A 20144-nucleotide genomic window follows, 5' to 3' on the forward strand; every position below is an offset into this window, starting at 1 on the left:
TTTTTCCCCAGCTAGAAGCTACTGCAGAGAGAAAATCTGGGTGAGTTGTCCACATCTTGAAGAACTTAAAAGGCCTTTTTCCCATATAATCCTCATCTTCAATAGTAATTAATCCTGGAGAATGATTTGAGCAGTTTGGAGATAAGAATTCAACTTGACTTGAGGTATAATTTTGAATCCAGTCTTCATTAACTAGGACTCTATCAAGTCTGCACTATATTCTAGAGTCAGGATCTTATCTATTGCACCAGGTAAAGAAACACCCAGCTATCTTCAGATGAACAAGTTGACTAGAAGAAATGAAGTCCAGGAAATCTTCTGTGTCAGAAACAGATACTGGGACACCACCTATTTTCTCACTATTATTGATAATAGTGTTGAAATCCCCTCCTATAATTCAAGGACCAGTCACATTATTTTTGAAAGCCAGAATGTCATGCCAAAGAGCCTTCCTACCAGAATTGTCATTGAGAGCATATACAATAGTAATAGTGTATGATAATCTGCAATCCTTTGACTTAATAGCACAAGACATGAATTGATTTGAGGAGTTAAGCAGTTGTAATGAGAAAAATCACTATCCCAAAGAATCCATATTCTAGCATTATTGGCCTGATGACAATTTGAAATCCAAGACCAGTCTTTAGTCACTTTTTTTACAATAGCATGCAGTTTGTTACCAGCTATTTTAGTTTCTAAAAGAGCTATAAAAGGAAGCTTATACTGAAAAATGAATTGCTTTATCATCATGTGTTTAGAGGATTTATTAAATCCTCTAATATTTCAAATAGCCAAGTGCATTAAAACTTTGAACCAACCCTATCTATGCTAGAGGGGTCCAAATCATGCTCTTGATGATCTAAGGGGGAAAATTGTGATACCTGAAAAAATGGTATAGCCTCCACTGATTTTGATGTTCCTTTATCATTTGTTACTCCACCAGATTTTCTTATAGATTTACCTCTGACAACACTAGTGAAACCTGTTACATTAACAACAGGAGATGAGAATTGATAGTTAGGGAGAGCACTTGCAATTCCAGGCTTGGCAGTAACTGTTTGTGCATGTGCATCATAACCTCCAGGAATCCCAGAGCCTTCCTTAATAACAGGATCTTGGTGAATATGTGGAGCAATAATAGGCACAGATATATTATCAGCATGCAATTTAGAATTAGCATCAGAATTCACTTCAATACTGGAAACACCAGAAATAGTACCAATATTAGGAGCAACATTTGTAACAGATTTGTGAGTATTTACCCCAGCATTTGCATCAACATTTCTATTAGCATTTCTATTAACAGGCATCCACCTCATTTTACCATTCTTCTTTCCGCATTGCTCAGTAGAGTGACCAATAGCCTTACAAGTATCACACCATCTAGGCTTGAATTCATATATAACTTTTTGATTGTGGCACTTCCCATTTGGCCCTTGGATTACAACCTGATCAGGTAGAGGAGATGTTAGAGGCAATTGCACTTCCAATAAGACTCTGGCATAAGATTTCCTCTTCCTAGTAGCAATTAATTTGTCTGTGGTTATAGGTTTGCCAATAAGGCTAGACACTTTACTGATCCCAGTAGAGCTCCAAAGATTCAGTCGCAAGTTAGGAAATTGAACCCATAAAGGGTAAGAGGAGTCCTGAATCGTATCCATATCTATTTCAATGCTCCATGGTTTAAGGACAAGAGGCCTTGAACCAAAGAACCATGGGCCAGCTTCCAAGACATCAAACATTTGTTTTTCCGTTTGAAAATCAAAGAGAAAAACACCAGGTTTAATTAGATGAATCTCAGGAATAGAGATACTCCCCCACAATTTATTGACATAAGCTTCCATAGATTTAAACCTGACATTTAAGCCGATAACATGGCTAACTAGAGCAAATCTCCAATAGTCTTCGCCTTCCATCCATTCCTCCATAGAAAAAAATGGCAGTATTCATTTGAGAATGAGGAACATAGCTCAGATTTAAGCCTTTACCACTTTTCCTATTATCAGCAAATAGACTTGCAAAACTTTTTGGAATCTCAGGAACCTAATCATCAGTAGTTTTTTCATGATTTGCATTGATATCTACAGAATTTCCATTCACCTTATTAGTAGTATCAATAGGTGTTTGAGTGAGATCTACCAGATTCATGCTCTTATTTGCATCATCTAATCTATTCTGGTCAATATTTATAGGAATTTCTTCATCTAGATTCAGATTTCCAATAGATTCAGATTCAAAAACCTCATCGACCTCATCAGCCCAAAGATTTGAAAGATTACCTCCAGATCTCACTTGTTGAGGATCTAAGATCGAGCAAGATTTAGCAAGAATCTCATCCATTAGCAGCTTCTTCTTCGCCCCCTTAGGACCAGTACTCTCCATTATCATTGTGCTAGAAGATCCCTCAAGTTCCTCCGCTTCTACTGTTCCATTGGATTCGCCATCAGGGATGGAAGAGGAAGGAGAAACAAACATTGAATCCCTGAGCTCACTACTGAGTACACTCTTGCCACTACTCTTCTTCTTCTTCCTTATTGAAACCAGGCGGCGGTGCACGTTAGCAAGGAGATCCGCCCGCTAAAATGCACCATCAGACAGACCGGCCCATTTAAAAATAGTTGGTAAATTGTATCAGGCTGGTTTGTTTGGGAATATTATTTTTTATATTCTTTTAAACACAATGATGTTATAAGTGAGAAACCTTAAGGATACAAAATCTCAGCCACCGTTTGAATGATGAAAGCAATAACTCTTCACTCTTTCTTCCTCTCTCTCTTTTTCTTCTCTCAATTAAGTTAGCAAACTCTCAAAAAAAATGAGATAGAAAAGATACATATCAGCCGCGATCAATGGCTGAAATTAAATGACAACAAAGCAACAATTTTGACCTAGTGTCCATCGATGGCCAACTTTCTCATTGATGGGCATTTTGCTCATTAGTGGCTAAAGTTCCCCATAGATGGATAAATGGCCTCTGTCAAAATTTTTCGTCAATAGAAATTATGAGATTGATTGGCAATGATCTCTCATTGATGGGAAAAGTGTCCATAAATGGGTGAAGAGGCTCTCTCAAAATCTACCATTGTAAAATGTTATTAATCAATTAAATAATACAGCAGGTCAATCAATGGACATCATGCTCATCGATGGGCAAATGACCAATTGATGAGATTGCACATCAATGGATCTGCTCATAGATTCATCATTTTGAAACTCATATCTTTTATCACTCACTATCAAATCTATTATTTGTCATCCTGCACAAGTGATCTCAAATGCAAATAAGTAAAAAATTAAAGTATATTATTATTCAAATAAAAGATATTCTATAGAGAATTTCTAATAATCTCCCCATTTTAATAATAACAAACTAAAAAAAATATTTGATTACACTAGAAATAAAGTATGAGATGACAATGATGTTGGATAGCAGGTTCCTAATATGTTTCCTAATTTGTTTTGGTAACAGGTTATTGGGATTCCTAATCTGTTTTAGTAATATGATTCCAAATCTGTTTTGGTAACAGGTTATTAGGATTCCTAATCTGTTTTGTTTTTTTGTTTTAGAATTCCTGTATGTTTATGATTTAGGATTTCTATATATATTGAACAATTGGAAGAGAGAAAATCTGTTTTAGTAATATGATTCCAAATCTGTTTTGGTAACAGGTTATTAGGATTCCTAATCTGTTTTGTTTTTTTGTTTTAGAATTCCTAGTATGTTTATGATTTTAGGATTTTTATATATATGGAACAATTGGAAGAGAGAATTGAGAAGAAAATTAAGGGATATTTAGAGCACAGAAAATAGGTATTTTCTGAGCTATTGGTTAGGGTTTAGTTTGGAGAGAATTAGAGATTTGTTGGTGAGATTAATTGGTGAGTTTGAGTGATTTGTAATCTCAGTTTGTACTCTTCTTCTCTATTAGTGAAAAACCCTATCCCCTTCTTGCCCCGTGGACGTAGGCAACTTGTCGAACCATGTTAAAATTGGTAGTTTGTATTTGTGGCATTGATTTGGTTTGTTTGGTCTTCTTTTGACGTTCGTTTGATTTGGTCTCTCGAAGCACATCAGTTTGGTTTTGGCTTCCGCTGCGCAGAACAAGTAGTATCAGAGCTCGGGCTATGCTTGGGCTATTTGGAGGAGTAGGTCATTTTGGAGGCTCGCCTAGGGCTTATGCTTGGGCTATTTGGAGGAGTAGGTCATTTTGGAGGCTCGCCTAGGGCTTCGTTTGGTGATAAAGGTGTGATCTTTTTGATAAAGACTCTATCTTTTTTAGTTTTGAATCTATTCTTTATTTGTTCTGCATTTATTTTGGTGCTTTGAGAAAGATGGCCGGGAAAGAATGAGTTGTGGAGGGTATTTCCGACGTGAAGACCATCCAAAGTATGAATATCCACTCTATGAAGATAGATGTGAAGAAGTTTAATGGCACAAATAATTTTGGTCTTTAGAGATGCGAAGTCTTGGATGTGCTCAATGCGTAAAATTTGAAAGATATTTTAGAGTTGGACGGGAAAGCGGACGATATTGATGAGAAGGTTTGGAAAAAGATGAATAGAATGACGTGTGGTGTGATTAGATCTTGTTTGACTTAAGATTTAAAATATGATGTGATCAATGAGACTTTGGCTAAGAAGATTTGGGAAATCCTATAGAGCAAGTATTTGACCAAGAGTGTAGAGAACCGTTTACAGTTGAAGAGGAGGCTTTATTGCTTCCAATTGAAGAAGGAGACCTCCATTGGTGATCACATGAACCACTACACGAAGCTTCTTACGGATTTGACGAATGTAGATGTGATGATTGAAGATGAGGATAAAACGTTATTGTTTTTGAGTTCCTTGTCTGAAGAGGAATATGAGACATTCGTTCTTACTCTTATTAATGGGAAGACATCTCTTTCTTATAGTGAGGTCACTACTGCACTTGTGAATTATCAGCTTCGAAAGAAAAATAAGGAGACTTCAGTTGAGCCGGTAGCGGGGGCATTAGTCGCAAGAGCAAAGAGTCCAAACCGTGGTAGGAGGTCGCAGTCTAGAGGGGCACATTTTAGAGTTCGTAGGAATCAATGTGCCTTTTGTAAAGAGGATGACATTGGAAAGCCGAATGCCCAAAGTTGGTTGATCGAGCCGGGAAGAATAAGGAGAAAGCTATTCAAGCTTTAGAGGTGAATGTTGTCAAGGCTAGTGATAATAATTCAGATTTAGATTCTTCAGGCTACTCATTATCTGTACTACCGTTAGTTTGTGTTACCGAGTGTACAGAGTGGATGTTGGATTTCGGGTGCTTCTTACCATATTTACCCTAGGAGGGATTGGCTCTCCAGCTTTCAGGAGTTGGAAAGAGGGGAGGTCATGCTTATGGGTAATAATCATGAATGTCCTATTAATGGTATCAGTACCGTTCGGATTAGGATGAGTGACAGAGTGATTCGGGAGTTGGTTACAGTGAGGTTCGTTCCTCAGTTGAAGAAGAACATTATTTCACTTGGAGTTTTGGATGTAGCAGGCTATAGGATGATCTTGGTCGATTCATGTTTGAAGATCATATTGGGATCCATGATTGTGATGAAGGACGTCAGGAGGAATAATATTATTTGATTGGGAGCATGGTGTTTGATAGAGAGCTGATGACTTCTTTGGATTTGGCTAGACTCTGGCATTTGGCTAGACTCTAGCATTTGTTGAAGCTGGGTTATTTGATTGGTTATGCCGTGCATGGTTTGTCGAGGAGTGCTTTGACCTGCAGATTGAAGTCCTTTGAGCATATTGGTATGAGCAAGAAGACCGAGGTGGAGTTTGATACTTCTATCCATCGATCGAGGGGTCTTTTAGGTGGTGTTCAGTAAGGCATTTGGGGGCCTTCCAAGGAGGCATCATTAGAAGGTAATCGGTATTTGGTTTTCACTGTTGGGGATTGTTCTAGGCATTGGTGGGTTACAACCAGGTCCCATTGGTGTGAAGTCCTAGAAGTCAACAACAATTAAAAAAAGTGTATTGACAGAAAGATAACCCGTTGTTCTAGCTTTGGTAGGGATTCTTTCTTACATTTGTGCCGAGCTCATGGCAGTTTGAGAAACTTCATTGATGTGGAGACATTAGGGCGACGAGATGAGATGACAGTTTTGATGGGTCGTTCCTTACTAGAGGGGGATCGACGTTGGTTGTCGAGCATTTATTTTGGTTTTGGAGCTTCGACATATTTGGGTCATCTTGGTCATAGATTGCTAACTATTGCGTGTAGAGATTTTAGATCTGGTGGAGCTGCTTCAGATTTTGGGTTAAGTCGGATATTTGGTTGCCCAATATTTAGTCACATCGAGTATGTGAGATTTGATCTGATTGCACGTTTAGGATTCAGAGGTTCGTTTGACTATTAGTTAGGAGCTTCTGATTTTGTTTTGAGCAGGTATGTCACATTTGACTCTCGGCAGGTGGAGAGTGTTGATCAGATCATTAGAAAATCACAGCGGGTGGAGGGTGATGCTACTTCACATTGGGTGGAGATTACTCCACATACTCCAGATCATACTGCATCGTTTTAGATTCTAGCTGAGATGACACAGGTTGGAGATAATTTGGATTTGGATGTAGATGATGAGTTGGTTTTGGATTCGAGTGCAGCTGGTGGACATGTTTTGGATACGGCCTTTGGTTCACCTCAGGTGAAGGTGTTTGATTTGTTTCAGTTTGGGGTCATTGGGAGCGCTATCAGTTACAGATCCGTTAGTGATATTGGTAAAGAGTTGCAAACTTTTCTATTTGATTGAAAGCATTTGAAGACCGTTTGGGTGAACTACGTGAATGCTTGATTCCTTAGGCAAGAGGATACGTAGGCAGTTATTTATGATGCAGCCGGTTTGGTGAGTTAATATCGACATTTAGAGTTTGTTCGCATTCTCGTTTGGGTTCTTGACTTGTTGTGGATTAAGTCCGTTGTCATGGATTTGTTCTACTTCATACTAGACGCAACAAGTGAGACGTTTGGTTGGTAGTCGGCTCAGTTTTGGGAAAACTTCGCCGAGGTGGAGAATTGTTGGATAGCAGGTTCCTAATATGTTTCCTAATTTGTTTTGGTAACATGTTATTGAGATTCCTAATCTGTTTTGGTAACATGATTCCAAATCTGTTTTGGCAACATGTTATTAGGATTCCTAATCTGTTTTGTTTTTTTGTTTTAGAATTCCTAGTATGTTTATGATTTTAGGATTTCTATATATATTGAACAATTAGAAGAGAGAATTGAGAAGAAAATTAGGGGATATTTGGAGCACAGAAAAGAGGTATTTTCTGAGCTATTGGTTAGTATTTTGTTTGGATAGAATTAGAGATTTGTTGGTGAGATTAATTGGTGAGTTTGAGTGATTTGTAATCTCAGTTTGTACTCTTCTTTTCTATTAGTGAAAAACCCTATCCCCTTCTTTCTCGTGGACGTAGGCAACTTGCCGAACCATGTTAAAATTAGTTTTTTGTGTTTGTGGTATTGATTTGGTTCGTTTGGCCTTCTCTTGATGTTCGTTTGATTTGATTTCTCGTAGCACGTTGGTTTGGTTGTTTGGCTTCTGCAGCGCTCAACAAATGAAACACAAACAAATACGTTTTATGCAAGTGAATAATAAGATGCAAGCCCCCTACACACACATATGCATATATGAAACGTGAATGTAAGTTTATAACTCCTCCTATATTAGTGAATTATAACATGTCATATAATAAAAACATGCACAGAAATATGGACAAGAAAAGTTTCAACATATCATACAATACACGAAAACATAGACAAGAAAATTTTCAAATCAAACGAAAATTTGTCCAAAAATTCCCCACCCGTTTGTTATTAGCAAAATAATGAGAAACAAGCCATCTAAATGAACATGAATAAGAGATATACATCAGAACAAATACTATCCAAAGGAACCCAGGAGTAGAAATCCAAGCAAGTGCACAAATATTTGATAAGAAAGAAAATATTTGATATGTAGTGAAGACTAAAAATACATGAAAAACATTTCTTTTAACTTCTTTTAGAAAATATGCAATCCAAAAACACATGAGTAGAGCAAAGCAAAGAGTGTGAACTTTAAATAACAAGAAATATATGTATACTATCAAGAATATTTGAGCAATAAGAAAGGAATTGGATTAGCCCAATCTTTATTAGAAAAGGGTCAAAATGGCATCATATCAACTTACCTATACTTAATTTTACAAGGAAGAACAACAATATTTAGTTGGTGAAATACACTATCTCTAAATATATGTAACATTTAGTGTAGGATGGATACTTGTTGAGCTTTATACTAACTAAAAATAAAAAACGTGGGTCTTCAACCATCTCGTAACAAATATACTTGTTTATGTGGATTATATATGAGCATGGATTTTGATTATTTTTTAACAAATATAGTCATAATTTTTTTTATCTTTTTAGCATGTATGCACATACTGTATGAATAAATTAGTAATACAATGTCCAATGAAGATGGGTGCTAATATATCCACATATATATAAATATTACCTATACTTGATGCCACAACTCCCTAACAACAAACCAACCAAGACAAATTATACACACAAACATTGATGTCCCCTATGCACCATCGATGATTAACTCATAATTCATCAATGAGCTAAAATCTGGTTTCTATAATTTATCGAATATGCACTGTAGACCATTGATGGTTTTGATTCTCGTTTTTGTTTTTGTTTTTCTCCGATTGTGCACTGTAATCCATCAATGAGATTTTTTTGATTTTATTTCTTAGTTTGAGATTTTGTATGCTCAGGTATGCCTGAGCTTTTTATGTACATAACAATATCTATTCAATTGGTAATGAAATCTAGTTTTCATTGACAAAAGGGGAGTAAAAGCAAAAAAGATAACAAACATTGGACATAATAACTAAAAAAAATTAAGAGAATTAAAAGTGAAAAAGAAATGTACATTTAACGTTTAGAGAATACACCACTAGTTATATCTAGAATTAAGGAAAATAGCTCCAAAACTGAATGAAAATGTAAACTCTTGGACTTGGGGGAAATATGTAGAGAGATTATTAAATGGAGAAATTAAAATAATAAAAGCATGAGCTGAGGACCCGGTGGGCTCTGTAATTCTAACTTGAGGTGAAGAATGTTATCAAATTCAGATCGGATTTCTCAATCCATCAAATGTGACAAAAGTATTTTGGCATATGAATTAGGCTTTGGAGGCCTGTGTGTTTTTTTTTCCTCATACTTTAAATGTTTTTTTTTCGTTTTGTTTTTGTTTGTGTGTGTGTGGGGGGGGGGGGGGGGATACTCATATGCTAAACTTTGCATAATTTACATGTGGTTGGGGCACAAAGCAGCCATGGCCCCCTCCCGCCTCTTTATCTGCCACGGATGGATACAATATTTGAGATTGTATATATGCAATAATCTGATTGAGTTAATATTGTATATTGATTGTATTGTGTGAGACACATCTACTCTTTGACAACATCTCCACAAGATTTTTCTATTCCTATAGTTCATAATATAACCTTTTCTCTTTTGGTACTCTTGGACCCACCATTAGATCCTTTGATAGAAACTTTTTTTTAAACTAACAATTGGTTTACGTTCTAATTAATTGACTAATAAATTAGAAATAAACGCGTGGGCTATAGACGACGCTAATAATTATGTTTAACGGTTGACATTGTTAAAATTAAGAAAATTAAGGAATATAATAAGGTTTAAGCATTAAGATTGTCTTGGTGTGTGACTTGCATGTGGATAGTGATAGGTGGAGAGAAATAATTAAGCTAATCAAAAGCCTATACCTTAGCTAGCAAATTTTGAATGTTAGATTTTATGTGCTTTTTATAAGTCGATGTCAGTGGAGAAGCAAGTATAAGCTGTTGAGAGTTAGGCTTCGCTCCTCGTCCTTGATCAAATTTACAGACTTTTCAGTGGAGAAGCTAGTACTATAAGCTGTTGAAAGTTAGGCTTAGCTCCTTGTCCTTAATCAAATTTACAGACATTTGTTTTTGCAAAAACGTTCTCTTGAAGGACACATGGTTGTTTGGTGCATGTATTGCTTGCAAAAATATATAGAAGAATGTAAAATCAAAAGCATATGAACAAAAATGGAAGAAAAGCAGCTAGAAGGAGAAAGATTTGTACATGACAATTTGTTAGTATGCTTTCCTAGATATATAGGAATGCAAATTAAATAGATCAGGTTTAAAGAACAGCAGTGCGCTATTCTCAAGCGTTCATACAATGTATTCAAGTATATGCTTAATAAATTTGTTATGTGTTGACTAAAAGATGATAATTAAGTTAACCAATTTAGTATAGACATAAATATAATAGAAGTGAAGGAAGTAGGATGCATTATTGTTATAGGACGGAAAATATGCCTTTGCTGGAAATGAATGAGACATAAGGAGTCTTCCACTAGGATGGTTAAAAGAAGCAGAGGTTAATTAGCTTAGGCAACTGGCCAAGACTTCCATTAAAATGTTTGATGACGTAGTTGATCCAACCTATGAGTTTCTCTTCTATTCCCAGTCAATTTACATATTACAAAATTTTGTGGAGAACCAATTGAGATAGTGTACTTGTGGTCCAACAATTTCTTTATTTGATATTACAAACATGTTTACAAACCAAAGAGAAAGATGTACATAGACCTAGTAGTAGGGTATGCTTGCATACCAAATTTAGTTTGCACACCATTTAATTACTAAAAATTGACGTGATCAATATTGTGCGCGGCAGAAGCCAAACAACCAATGTGCTTCGAGAAACCAAACCAATCACCGAGAGAGAAGGCCACAAACAATTCAAAAATAACAGCACAAACTCAAACAACCAATTTTAACGTGGTTCGGCAACTTGCTTACGTCCACGGGGCAAGAAGGGGATAGAGTTTTCACTAATAGAGAAGAAGAGTACAAACTGAGATTACAAATCACTCGAACTCACCAATTAATCTCACAAACAAATCTTTAATTCTCTCCAAATAAAACCCTAACCAATATCTCAGAAAATACCTCTTTTCTGTACTCCAAATATGCCTAATTCGCTGTTTAGTTCTCTCTTCCAATCGTTCTATATATATAGAAATCCTAAAACCAAAACCATACTAGGAATTCTAAAATAAAAAACAAAACAGATTAGGAATCCTAATAATCTGTTACCAAAACAAATTTGGAATCCTGTTAACAAAATAAATTAGGAATCCCAATAAACTGTTATCAAAACAAATTGGAAAATATATTAGGGAACATGCTATCCAACAATTCTCCACCTCGATAATGTTTTTTCAAAACTGAGCCGACACCAATACCAACCAAACATCTCACTTGTTGCGTCCAGTATGAAGTGGAACAAATCCACGACAACGGACTCAATCCATAACAAGTCGAGAACCCAAATGAGAATGCGAACAAACTCTAAATATCGGTATCAACTCATCAAACCGGCTGCATTATAAATGACTGCCTACGTATCCTCTTGCCTAAGGAATTAAGCCTTCACGTAATTCACTAAATAACCTCCAAAGACCCTCAATCCAATAGAAGAGTTCTCATCTCTTTATCAACAAATCTACGGCTGATAGCATTCCCAATGGCCCAATAGTGAAATAAACCAAACACCTCCACTTGAGGTGAATCAACGACCATATCCAAATCCAAACTATGTCCACCAGCTGCACTCGAATCAACCAACTCATCATCTGCATCCAAATCTAAATGATCCCTAAACTATGTCACCTCAGCTGGAATCCCAAACGATGCAGTATGATCTAAAGTATGTGGAGTAATCTCCACCCAATATGGTTACAACCTACCAATGCCTATAACAGTCCCCAACTACGAAAACTAAATACCTATTACCTCCTAATGATGCCTTCTTGAAAGTCCCCCAAATGCATGAAGGAACACCACCTAAAAAACTCCTCGATCGATGGATAGAAGTACCAAACTCCATATCGATCTTCTTGCTTATACCAATGTGCTCAAAGGACTTTAATCTGCAGGTCAAAGCACTCCTCAACAAACTAATATCCCAGCCTCAACTCCTCCTTTCTCGGCCATCTATCTCAAAACACCAACAAACCAATACGGAACAAACAAAGAATAGATCCAAACTGATAAAGAAGAGATTTTTACCTCCAATTGAAACCCTAACAAGAGCCTCTCTCACCCTGCACAATGGAAACGAGATCCACAAATCTACGGCTGATAGCATTCCTAATGGCCCAAAAGTGAAATAAACCAAACACCTCCACTTGAGGTGAATCAACGACCATATCCAAATCCAAACTATGTCCACCAGCTGCACTCGAATCAACCAACTCATCATCTGCATCCAAATCCAAATGATCCCTAAACTATGTCACCTCAGCTGGAATCCCAAACGATGCAGTATGACCTAAAGTATGTGGAGTAATCTCCACCCAATATAGAGTAGCATCACCCTCCACCCGCTATGATATCCTAATAATCTGATCAACACTCTCTACCCGCCGAGAGTCAAATGTGACATACCTACTCAAAACATAATTAGAGTCTCCCAACTAATAACCAAACGAGCATCTGAATCCCAAATGTTCTATCAGATCAAATCTCACATCATCGATGTGACCAAATGCTGGGCAACCAAATATCCGACGCAACCCAAAATTTGAAGTAACTCCACCAGATCCAAAATCTCCAAATGCAGCAGTCGACAATCTATGACTAAGATGACCTAAATATGTCGAAGCTCCAAAACTCTTCTATGATCCAATGCTCGATAACTAACGCCGATCCTCCTCCAGCAAGGAACGATCCATCAAAACTGTCATCTCATCTCATCGCCCTAATGTTTCCTCTCTAATAAAGTGTCTCAAACTACCATGAGCTCAGTACAAACACAAGAAAAGACCCCTACAAAAATCAGAACAATGGATCACCTTTCTGCCAATACACTTTCTCCATCTGTTGTTGACTTCTAGAACTTCAAATCAACAGGACTTGGTTACAACCCACCAATGCCTAGAATAGTCCCCAACTATGAAAACTAAATACCTATTACCTCCTAATGATGCCTCCTTGAAAGTCCCCCAAATGCCTGAATGAACACCACCTAAAAAAATTCTCGATCGATGGATAGAAGTACCAAACTCCACATCGGTCTTCTTGCTTATACCAATGTGCTCAAAGGACTTTAATCTACAGGTCAAAACACTCCTCAACAAACCAATATCCCAATCTTAACTCCTTCTTTCTCGGCCATCTATCTCAAAATACCAACAAACCAATACGGAACAAACAAAGAATAGATCCAAACTGATAAAGAAGAGATTTTTACCTCCAATTGAAACCCTAACAAGAGCCTCTCTCACCCTGCACAATGGAAACGAGATCCACACATAGGAAAAATCTCACCTTTATCACCAACTGAAGCCCTAGACGAACTTCCAAAGCGATCTATGTAAAACCCCAAAAATTTTTGAATATTATGTAATAAATAATAAATGTGTTGTATTATGAAAAAATAGTATTTATTAATATTTTAGTATGCTAAGAATTGATTTGAGATTAATTCAATGTATATATGTGAATATAGAAGTGATATCATGCACACGTGCACGGGCCTGAATCTGGAAAAAACGACTAGTTAAAAGTATATTTATTTTTTACACTGAAACAGTTGGAATCCAGAAAAACTTAAAAAATCAAAGTTGTAGGTATCTTCAAGTGCTTTCCAACAAATCTTATATCACCTCATTCTGAAGTCGGACGTGAAAGTTATTGCCAAAATACCGAATATTATTTTCTTAGTCAGATTAGGTTTTCTAGTTCTGGTCAAACGGGTTTATTTCGGGTTTGTATGTATATATACTTATGTTTTTACAAAAATTATCACCATTACATTAGAATTTCAAACCCTAGCAGTCCCTATTCCCCTCTCTAAAGTCCTAACCCTAAAATTAAGAATTTTGAGAGCTTTGTGAAGCAAATATCGACACAAGGGCGAGATCATCGACGTGTAGCAAGGAGAAAATGAGTTGTTTGCACTTCCAATTACTTGATGTTTATCTCAGAGGCTTAGAACGATATTTGAGGCAAGATTATTTTCATCTTAACCTATCTCCATAGTTAAATAACTAGTGTAGATGATTAATATGATGTTGAATATGTGTTTTCATGCTTTAATCTTAACCTGAGGTGTTAAAAGTCCGATTTTTGATAGTAAATCTTAAACCAATGCTAGATTAATAATATTTTTTTTACTATTTATGATAGTATCATGATCATGATCATTAGAGTTTTTCATAATTTTATTCATATATGAGAAATTTAAGTGATGTACAATATATATGTTTTTTTGCAGAAAACTGCAGCACTTGTATAATCTTTAATTGAGAGTTTAAGATAGCAAACAAACTCCAAATTTAACCAAACTAGTTTTAAATGAAAGCTATATGTATCTAGTTTCTAAAACAGAAAATCATTCTTAAAAAGACTTTGTATAGAGAAAGATATGCTATGTTTACTAATAACATATCTTGTAGAAAAATGGCTGCACATATATAATGTTTAACTGGAGATTTGGGATAACAAATGAACTCCAAACTGAACCAAACTTATGTCATTTGAAAGATGTATGAATCTAGTTTTCAAAACAGAAAATCATTTGTAAAAATAGTTTTCCTAGAGAAAGATATGATTATTTTACTAACAGATGTTCTGTCTGTTTTCCTGCTCGTTTTGTGGAGCTGTGTTGCGCCATTTTGAGGTGCATTCGCGAAGTTTTGAGCCACTTGATGTTACACGTATAGTCATGAATATGTTATGTTATACATTTGAGAATCCTAAGAGGATTATGATAAATTTTGATTCGATCATATTTGAATTAGATATAGTTCATATACATGTTGGATGTCGTTGATGAGCACAGCTCAGTACTATATGGGATAGTACGTCGACACACCAGATATACACCGTTTATACATGAGGTAGATATCGTTGATGAGCTCAGTTCAGTACTACATGAGGTAGTGCGTCGATATTCCACATTTATAGGCCATTGAGTCGGATTTTAGGAGGCTTGATCTAGCCGTCCGTCCCGCATTAGGGTGCGATAAGGCTCGTGAGCCGTATTTCTAGGATGCCTATTTGGTAGTTCGTTACACTCATGTTACGCACGGAGATCGCGATGAGACTAATGAGCCGTGTACACAGTTCAGGATACTTACAGGGTAGTTCGTTGTACTGAGACAATTACTTGATAGCCTAAGCATGGCAGATACCGATTATGAATACGACCTATCACTAAACTATATGACTGAGATACGTTATTTTTGAAAGTATACAAAATTATGTGTTGGTATTTTATTCTATCTCTCCAGTGATAGTGGAAGATATTATAAATATGACGTGTTGATATCTTATTTCTTTTACTGCCTTCTTTACTTCTTAGTTGGGATCAATGATTAGAGATTCACAACTTGAGACTTATGGTATATATATAAGGGTTTTCTTGTTTGGATTATTTCGCTCGACGTACCAGTCTCGTGTTATGGATTTCTAATTATTGGTTTCATTAGATTATCTTTTCTTAGTTCGGTATTAATGTTTAGATATCTACAATTTGAGACTTACGGTATATACATGAGGGTTTTCTTATTTGGATTATTTGCTCAACGTTCTACGTCTCGTGTTGTAGGTTTTTAAATGTTAATTCCACTTAGATACGGGGAAAATAAATTTAGGTAGACTATGCTTAATAGATAGAGCCTTCACTCCATCTAGTAGCCCTTCCCCTGGGGGCGAGTGGAGGTAATCTTGCTGTAGCGCTCTGACGTTCTTGTTGTTATTCTTTTTTTTTAAATTACTTTTCAGGTAGTTCAGAGTTTCAGAGAGTCGCAGGGTGACGGAGTTCTGGCATAGTCACCGTCGCGTATTTTTACTTGTAGAGACTCCACTGTAGTTTTGAGTTTTATCCAGACATTAGAGTTTATATTCATATTGTAAAGACAGTGTGCCTTAGTACGATTTTTAGTTGATTCATGTTAAGACATTTTTATTATTCAGATATCAGATTTATTATAGTTGAGACGTGATTCTTTTCATTTATGAGATATCTCTTCTATATCATGTCTATTATATTTATTCCCTTTATTTTGCCTATTTTGTACCTGTACTTCTATTTGTTTCTACTAGAGGATATTACTGTGATTGGTGAAACATGTTTATGTACAGTGTAGGTGCATGGCAGGTTTGACATCTCTAGTTTCACCTTGGACTGCAGCCATGTGTGAACCCAGGGGCGTCATAGTACTCCTCCAATTAGCCCAAGCGTAGCTTGAACTCTAATACCATTGTTGTGCACGACGAAAGCCAAACAACTGATGTGCTTCGAGGAACCAAACTAATCACCGAGAGAGAAGGCCACAAACAATTCGAAAGCCAAACAACTGATGTGCTTCGAGGAACCAAACTAATCACCGAGAGAGAAGGCCACAAACAATTCAAAAATAACTACACAAACTCAAATAACCAATTTTAACGTGGTTCGACAAGTTGTCTACGTCCACGGACCAAGAAGTGGATGAGTTTTTACTAATAGAGAAGAAGAATAAAAACTGAGATTACAAATCACTCGAACTCACCAATTAATCTCACCAATAAATCTCTAATTCTCTCCAAATAAAACAAATCACTCGAACTCACCAATTAATCTCACCAATAAATCTCTAATTCTCTCCAAATAAAACCCTAACCAATATCTCAGAAAATACCTTTTTTGTGCTCCAAATATCCCCAATTCGCTGCTCAATTTTCTCTTCTAATCGTTCCATATATATATAGAAATCCTAAAACCAAAAACATACTAGGAATTCTAAAATAAAAAACAAAATAGATTAGGAATCCTAATAACATGTTACCAAAACAGATTTGGAATACTGTTATCAAAACAGATTAGGAATCCCAATAATCTGTTACCAAAACAAATTAAGAAACATATTAGGAACATGCTATCCAACAATCAATATATGTTTCAAATCTAATAGTTTGTCCCAATCATCTCAATTTTAGACATGTTGTGCATTGTGCGGAAGCCAAACAATCAAACGTGCTTCGAGAAACCAAATACTAAACGTTGAGATAAAGGCCAAATCAACCAAATCAATGCCACAAACACAAACAAACCAATTTTAAAGTGGTTTGATAAGTTACCTACGTCCACGGGGCAAGAAGGGGATAGAGTTTTTACTAATAGAGAAGAAGAGTACAAATTGAGATTACAAATCACTCAAAGGAACAAACTAATCTTACCAACAAAGCTCTTAATCTCTCCAAATAAACCCTAATCAAATAGCTCAGAAAATACCTCTTTCCTGTGCTCCAAATATCCCCAATTTAAGCCTTACAAACCCTCAAAATCGTGTTATTATTTATACCAAAACAGAAACCCAAACAGAATCGAAATAGGAACTCTAACTGTTTAGAAAACCCACTATAAGTTGACTTAACAAGGTGTATAAGTCGACTTGACAGAGAGAAAAACAGCAACTGGAGAACAGATTGAAAATCGACTTACCATCGACTTACCACAAGTCGACTTAACAGGCTTCACAAGTCGACTTGACAGAGCCAAAACCAACAATTTCAGAACAAAACGTAAGTCGACTTACCATCGACTTACCATAAGTCGACTTATGCCTGTGCATGAGTCGACTTATGACACAGAATCCGCACAATCTGGACCAAATCTCTGATTTCTCCACAAATCTCCACCTCGGCAAAGTTTTTTCAAAACTGAGCCGATACCAACCAAACCAAATGCCTCACTTGTTGCGTCCAGTACGAAGTGAAACAATTCATAACAACGAACTCAATCCACAACAAGTCGAGACCCAAACAAGAGTGCGAATACACTCCCAAACATCGATGTCTACTCACCAAATCGGTCTCACCCCCATCAAATAATCCAACCCGGCTGTATCATAAAGATTGCCTACGTATCCTCTTGCCCAAACAAAATTATAAATATTCAAGGTTAACAAGTACTTCATCAAGCAGTTAAAAATTAAATAGCAAGTCATGGTAATGCATGCATCCAATCCGTTTGATGAAGTGACATACAAGTCATGAATATGGTTAGTGGAAGACTTAGGTATGGAGCACGAACACACAAATTCTACTATATGTTAACTGACTTGAGTTCTTCTTCTTAGACATCTGGGCAAATAAATCAATTGCCCTAATTCTCTTGATAATATTATGTACTCTTTTTTTTTTTGAATTTCTAAACTTATAAGACCATAAATATGAACTTCTTGTTAAGTAGGTGGAGAAGGGATTTCAAATGGTATATTACACTAATATAGAAGCCAAGAAAATAAGGACACAACTACTTACAACATACATTTTTAATACTTGTTTTCCACATAAAAGGCTACTCATGATTTGCAAACATATGTAACTGGAATACTTAATACCTTCTCTTGCTTATTCCTAGCCTTTATATCATCTTAAGATATACATCGATCCGATATATGAATACCAATCCTTGCTCTACGTATGAAGGCCTTAGAAATTCACATAAAATTCTAATAATGTATGTGTTGAGCTTTTCATACAAATTTATACAAATTCCAAAATTTACAGTCTTGCAAAATTTTCTCTTTACGATTTGTACATCACCACCCCTAACCCTAAAATCTCTACAAAAGTTATTGGCACTTATCCAAACCTCAAATTCTTAGGGTTTGTACCAAGTTACCAACTTGTATCGCAGCATCTTGCCATGGCCAAGCACCAAAATTTTGCTGACCCACAAATTCCCTTGCCTTATTAATCAAATTAACCCCATCCTTCTTCACTTTCTTCATTTTAGGACACTTCAATAACCCAACATAAGTCCCAATGTCATGGACACACGCGGGGTTCTTCATCTTGAAGAAATCCAATGCAAGCTCAACCCCAACATGTGCATAACATGCACAACTCCATGGGAGCTCAAACCTCTCAGCCAAAACCCTAAACTTCTCATTTAAGAAAACCCCTGGCAGTTTTGTCACAGGGTCATTAACATTCACCACTCTCAAAACCTTAACTCCAAGCTCCTCACACCTCTCCTTAAACCCTAGATTCCCAACCCTAGGCCCACCGTACGAATAAACGGTGACGGGTATTGTTCGATTCAACCCGACCCGGTTCAGTCCAAGCTCAGCTAGGTCATAACCAAGCAACAGAGCTAAAGAACTCCCCATACTATGACCAGCCAATGTAATACTAATCTCCTCATCTTTATACTTATTTAACAATCTTGATATTTCAGAGAGCAATTGCTCTCTGCAACTCCCATGACTGAACTTACAGTTACTGTCATCTGATGTGTAGAGACTCAAGAACCCCGACTCGACCTTCAGGTTGGGTCTCGACTCGTTTGGGTCGAGCCTGGCCGGCGTTAGGGAGCTCATGAAGTTGGCAATCCACTCAGTGTGGGTCACCGTACCACGGAAAGATACTACGATGTCTCTCCTCCCGAGTTTCTTAACCTCGTCGTCGTCTGACACGGCGACGTACCCGATCCAATGACTCCGACAAGTTCCCAATTGTGATGGGATGTCGATGTCCGGTGTCGCGTAGACGTATTTCGTGATTCGGTATCCACAGTCTGCCATTCCGGTTTCTTGAAACATGGTGGATTTCCCGTACTTGCAGTTCAGGTATCTTTTCGAGCTTGGGTCGAGGTCAAAGGCCTCGTAGGAGGCGATGACGAACTCGCCATAGCGGACGATTTCTTGACGGAGGAGTGGGTTTAAGGGCTCGACAAGATCTTCCCAGTCGTCAGCACCCTGGATTTCCCTCCATTTTTTCGCGAGGACGGGCTTCGAAGCGACGGTTGGAGTCGCGACGAGGCGTTTTTTGGTGGAGACCGCAGTCCCCGGGCAAATCAAGGCTGTGGCGGCGGCCGGAGGGTGAGAGAGACGAGAATGCGGTGATCGGTTATTGATTGGAGACGGATTCGGGGTTTGTATTCTTGAAGCCATAGTTTTTGTTAGCGTTTTGAAATGGAGTAAGGGTGAAGGGGAGTGATATTTATAGGCACGGAGCTATAAGGTTTTTTGTTTTTATTTTTTCAAACTTTTGGTCATATGTTGTGT

At 37.0% G+C, this 20144-nt stretch overlaps 2 protein-coding genes across 2 annotated transcripts; both read right to left on the minus strand.

Annotated features, from left to right (window-relative positions):
• Positions 801-1928, minus strand: LOC109823217. The gene has a single exon (XM_020389504.1). It carries the CDS (start codon positions 1926-1928, stop codon positions 801-803), a length of 1128 nt encoding a protein of 375 aa, XP_020245093.1.
• On the minus strand, positions 2044-20030 carry LOC109823218 (galactolipase DONGLE, chloroplastic-like). Its single transcript, XM_020389505.1, has 2 exons — positions 18750-20030; positions 2044-2577 (listed from the first exon to the last, which is right to left on the minus strand). The coding sequence occupies exons 1-2, from the start codon at positions 20028-20030 to the stop codon at positions 2044-2046; spliced, it is 1815 nt and encodes a 604-aa protein (XP_020245094.1).

This window comes from Asparagus officinalis, chromosome 9 (genome assembly GCF_001876935.1).
Source record: "Asparagus officinalis chromosome 9, Aspof.V1, whole genome shotgun sequence".
Lineage (NCBI taxonomy): Eukaryota > Viridiplantae > Streptophyta > Magnoliopsida > Asparagales > Asparagaceae > Asparagus > Asparagus officinalis.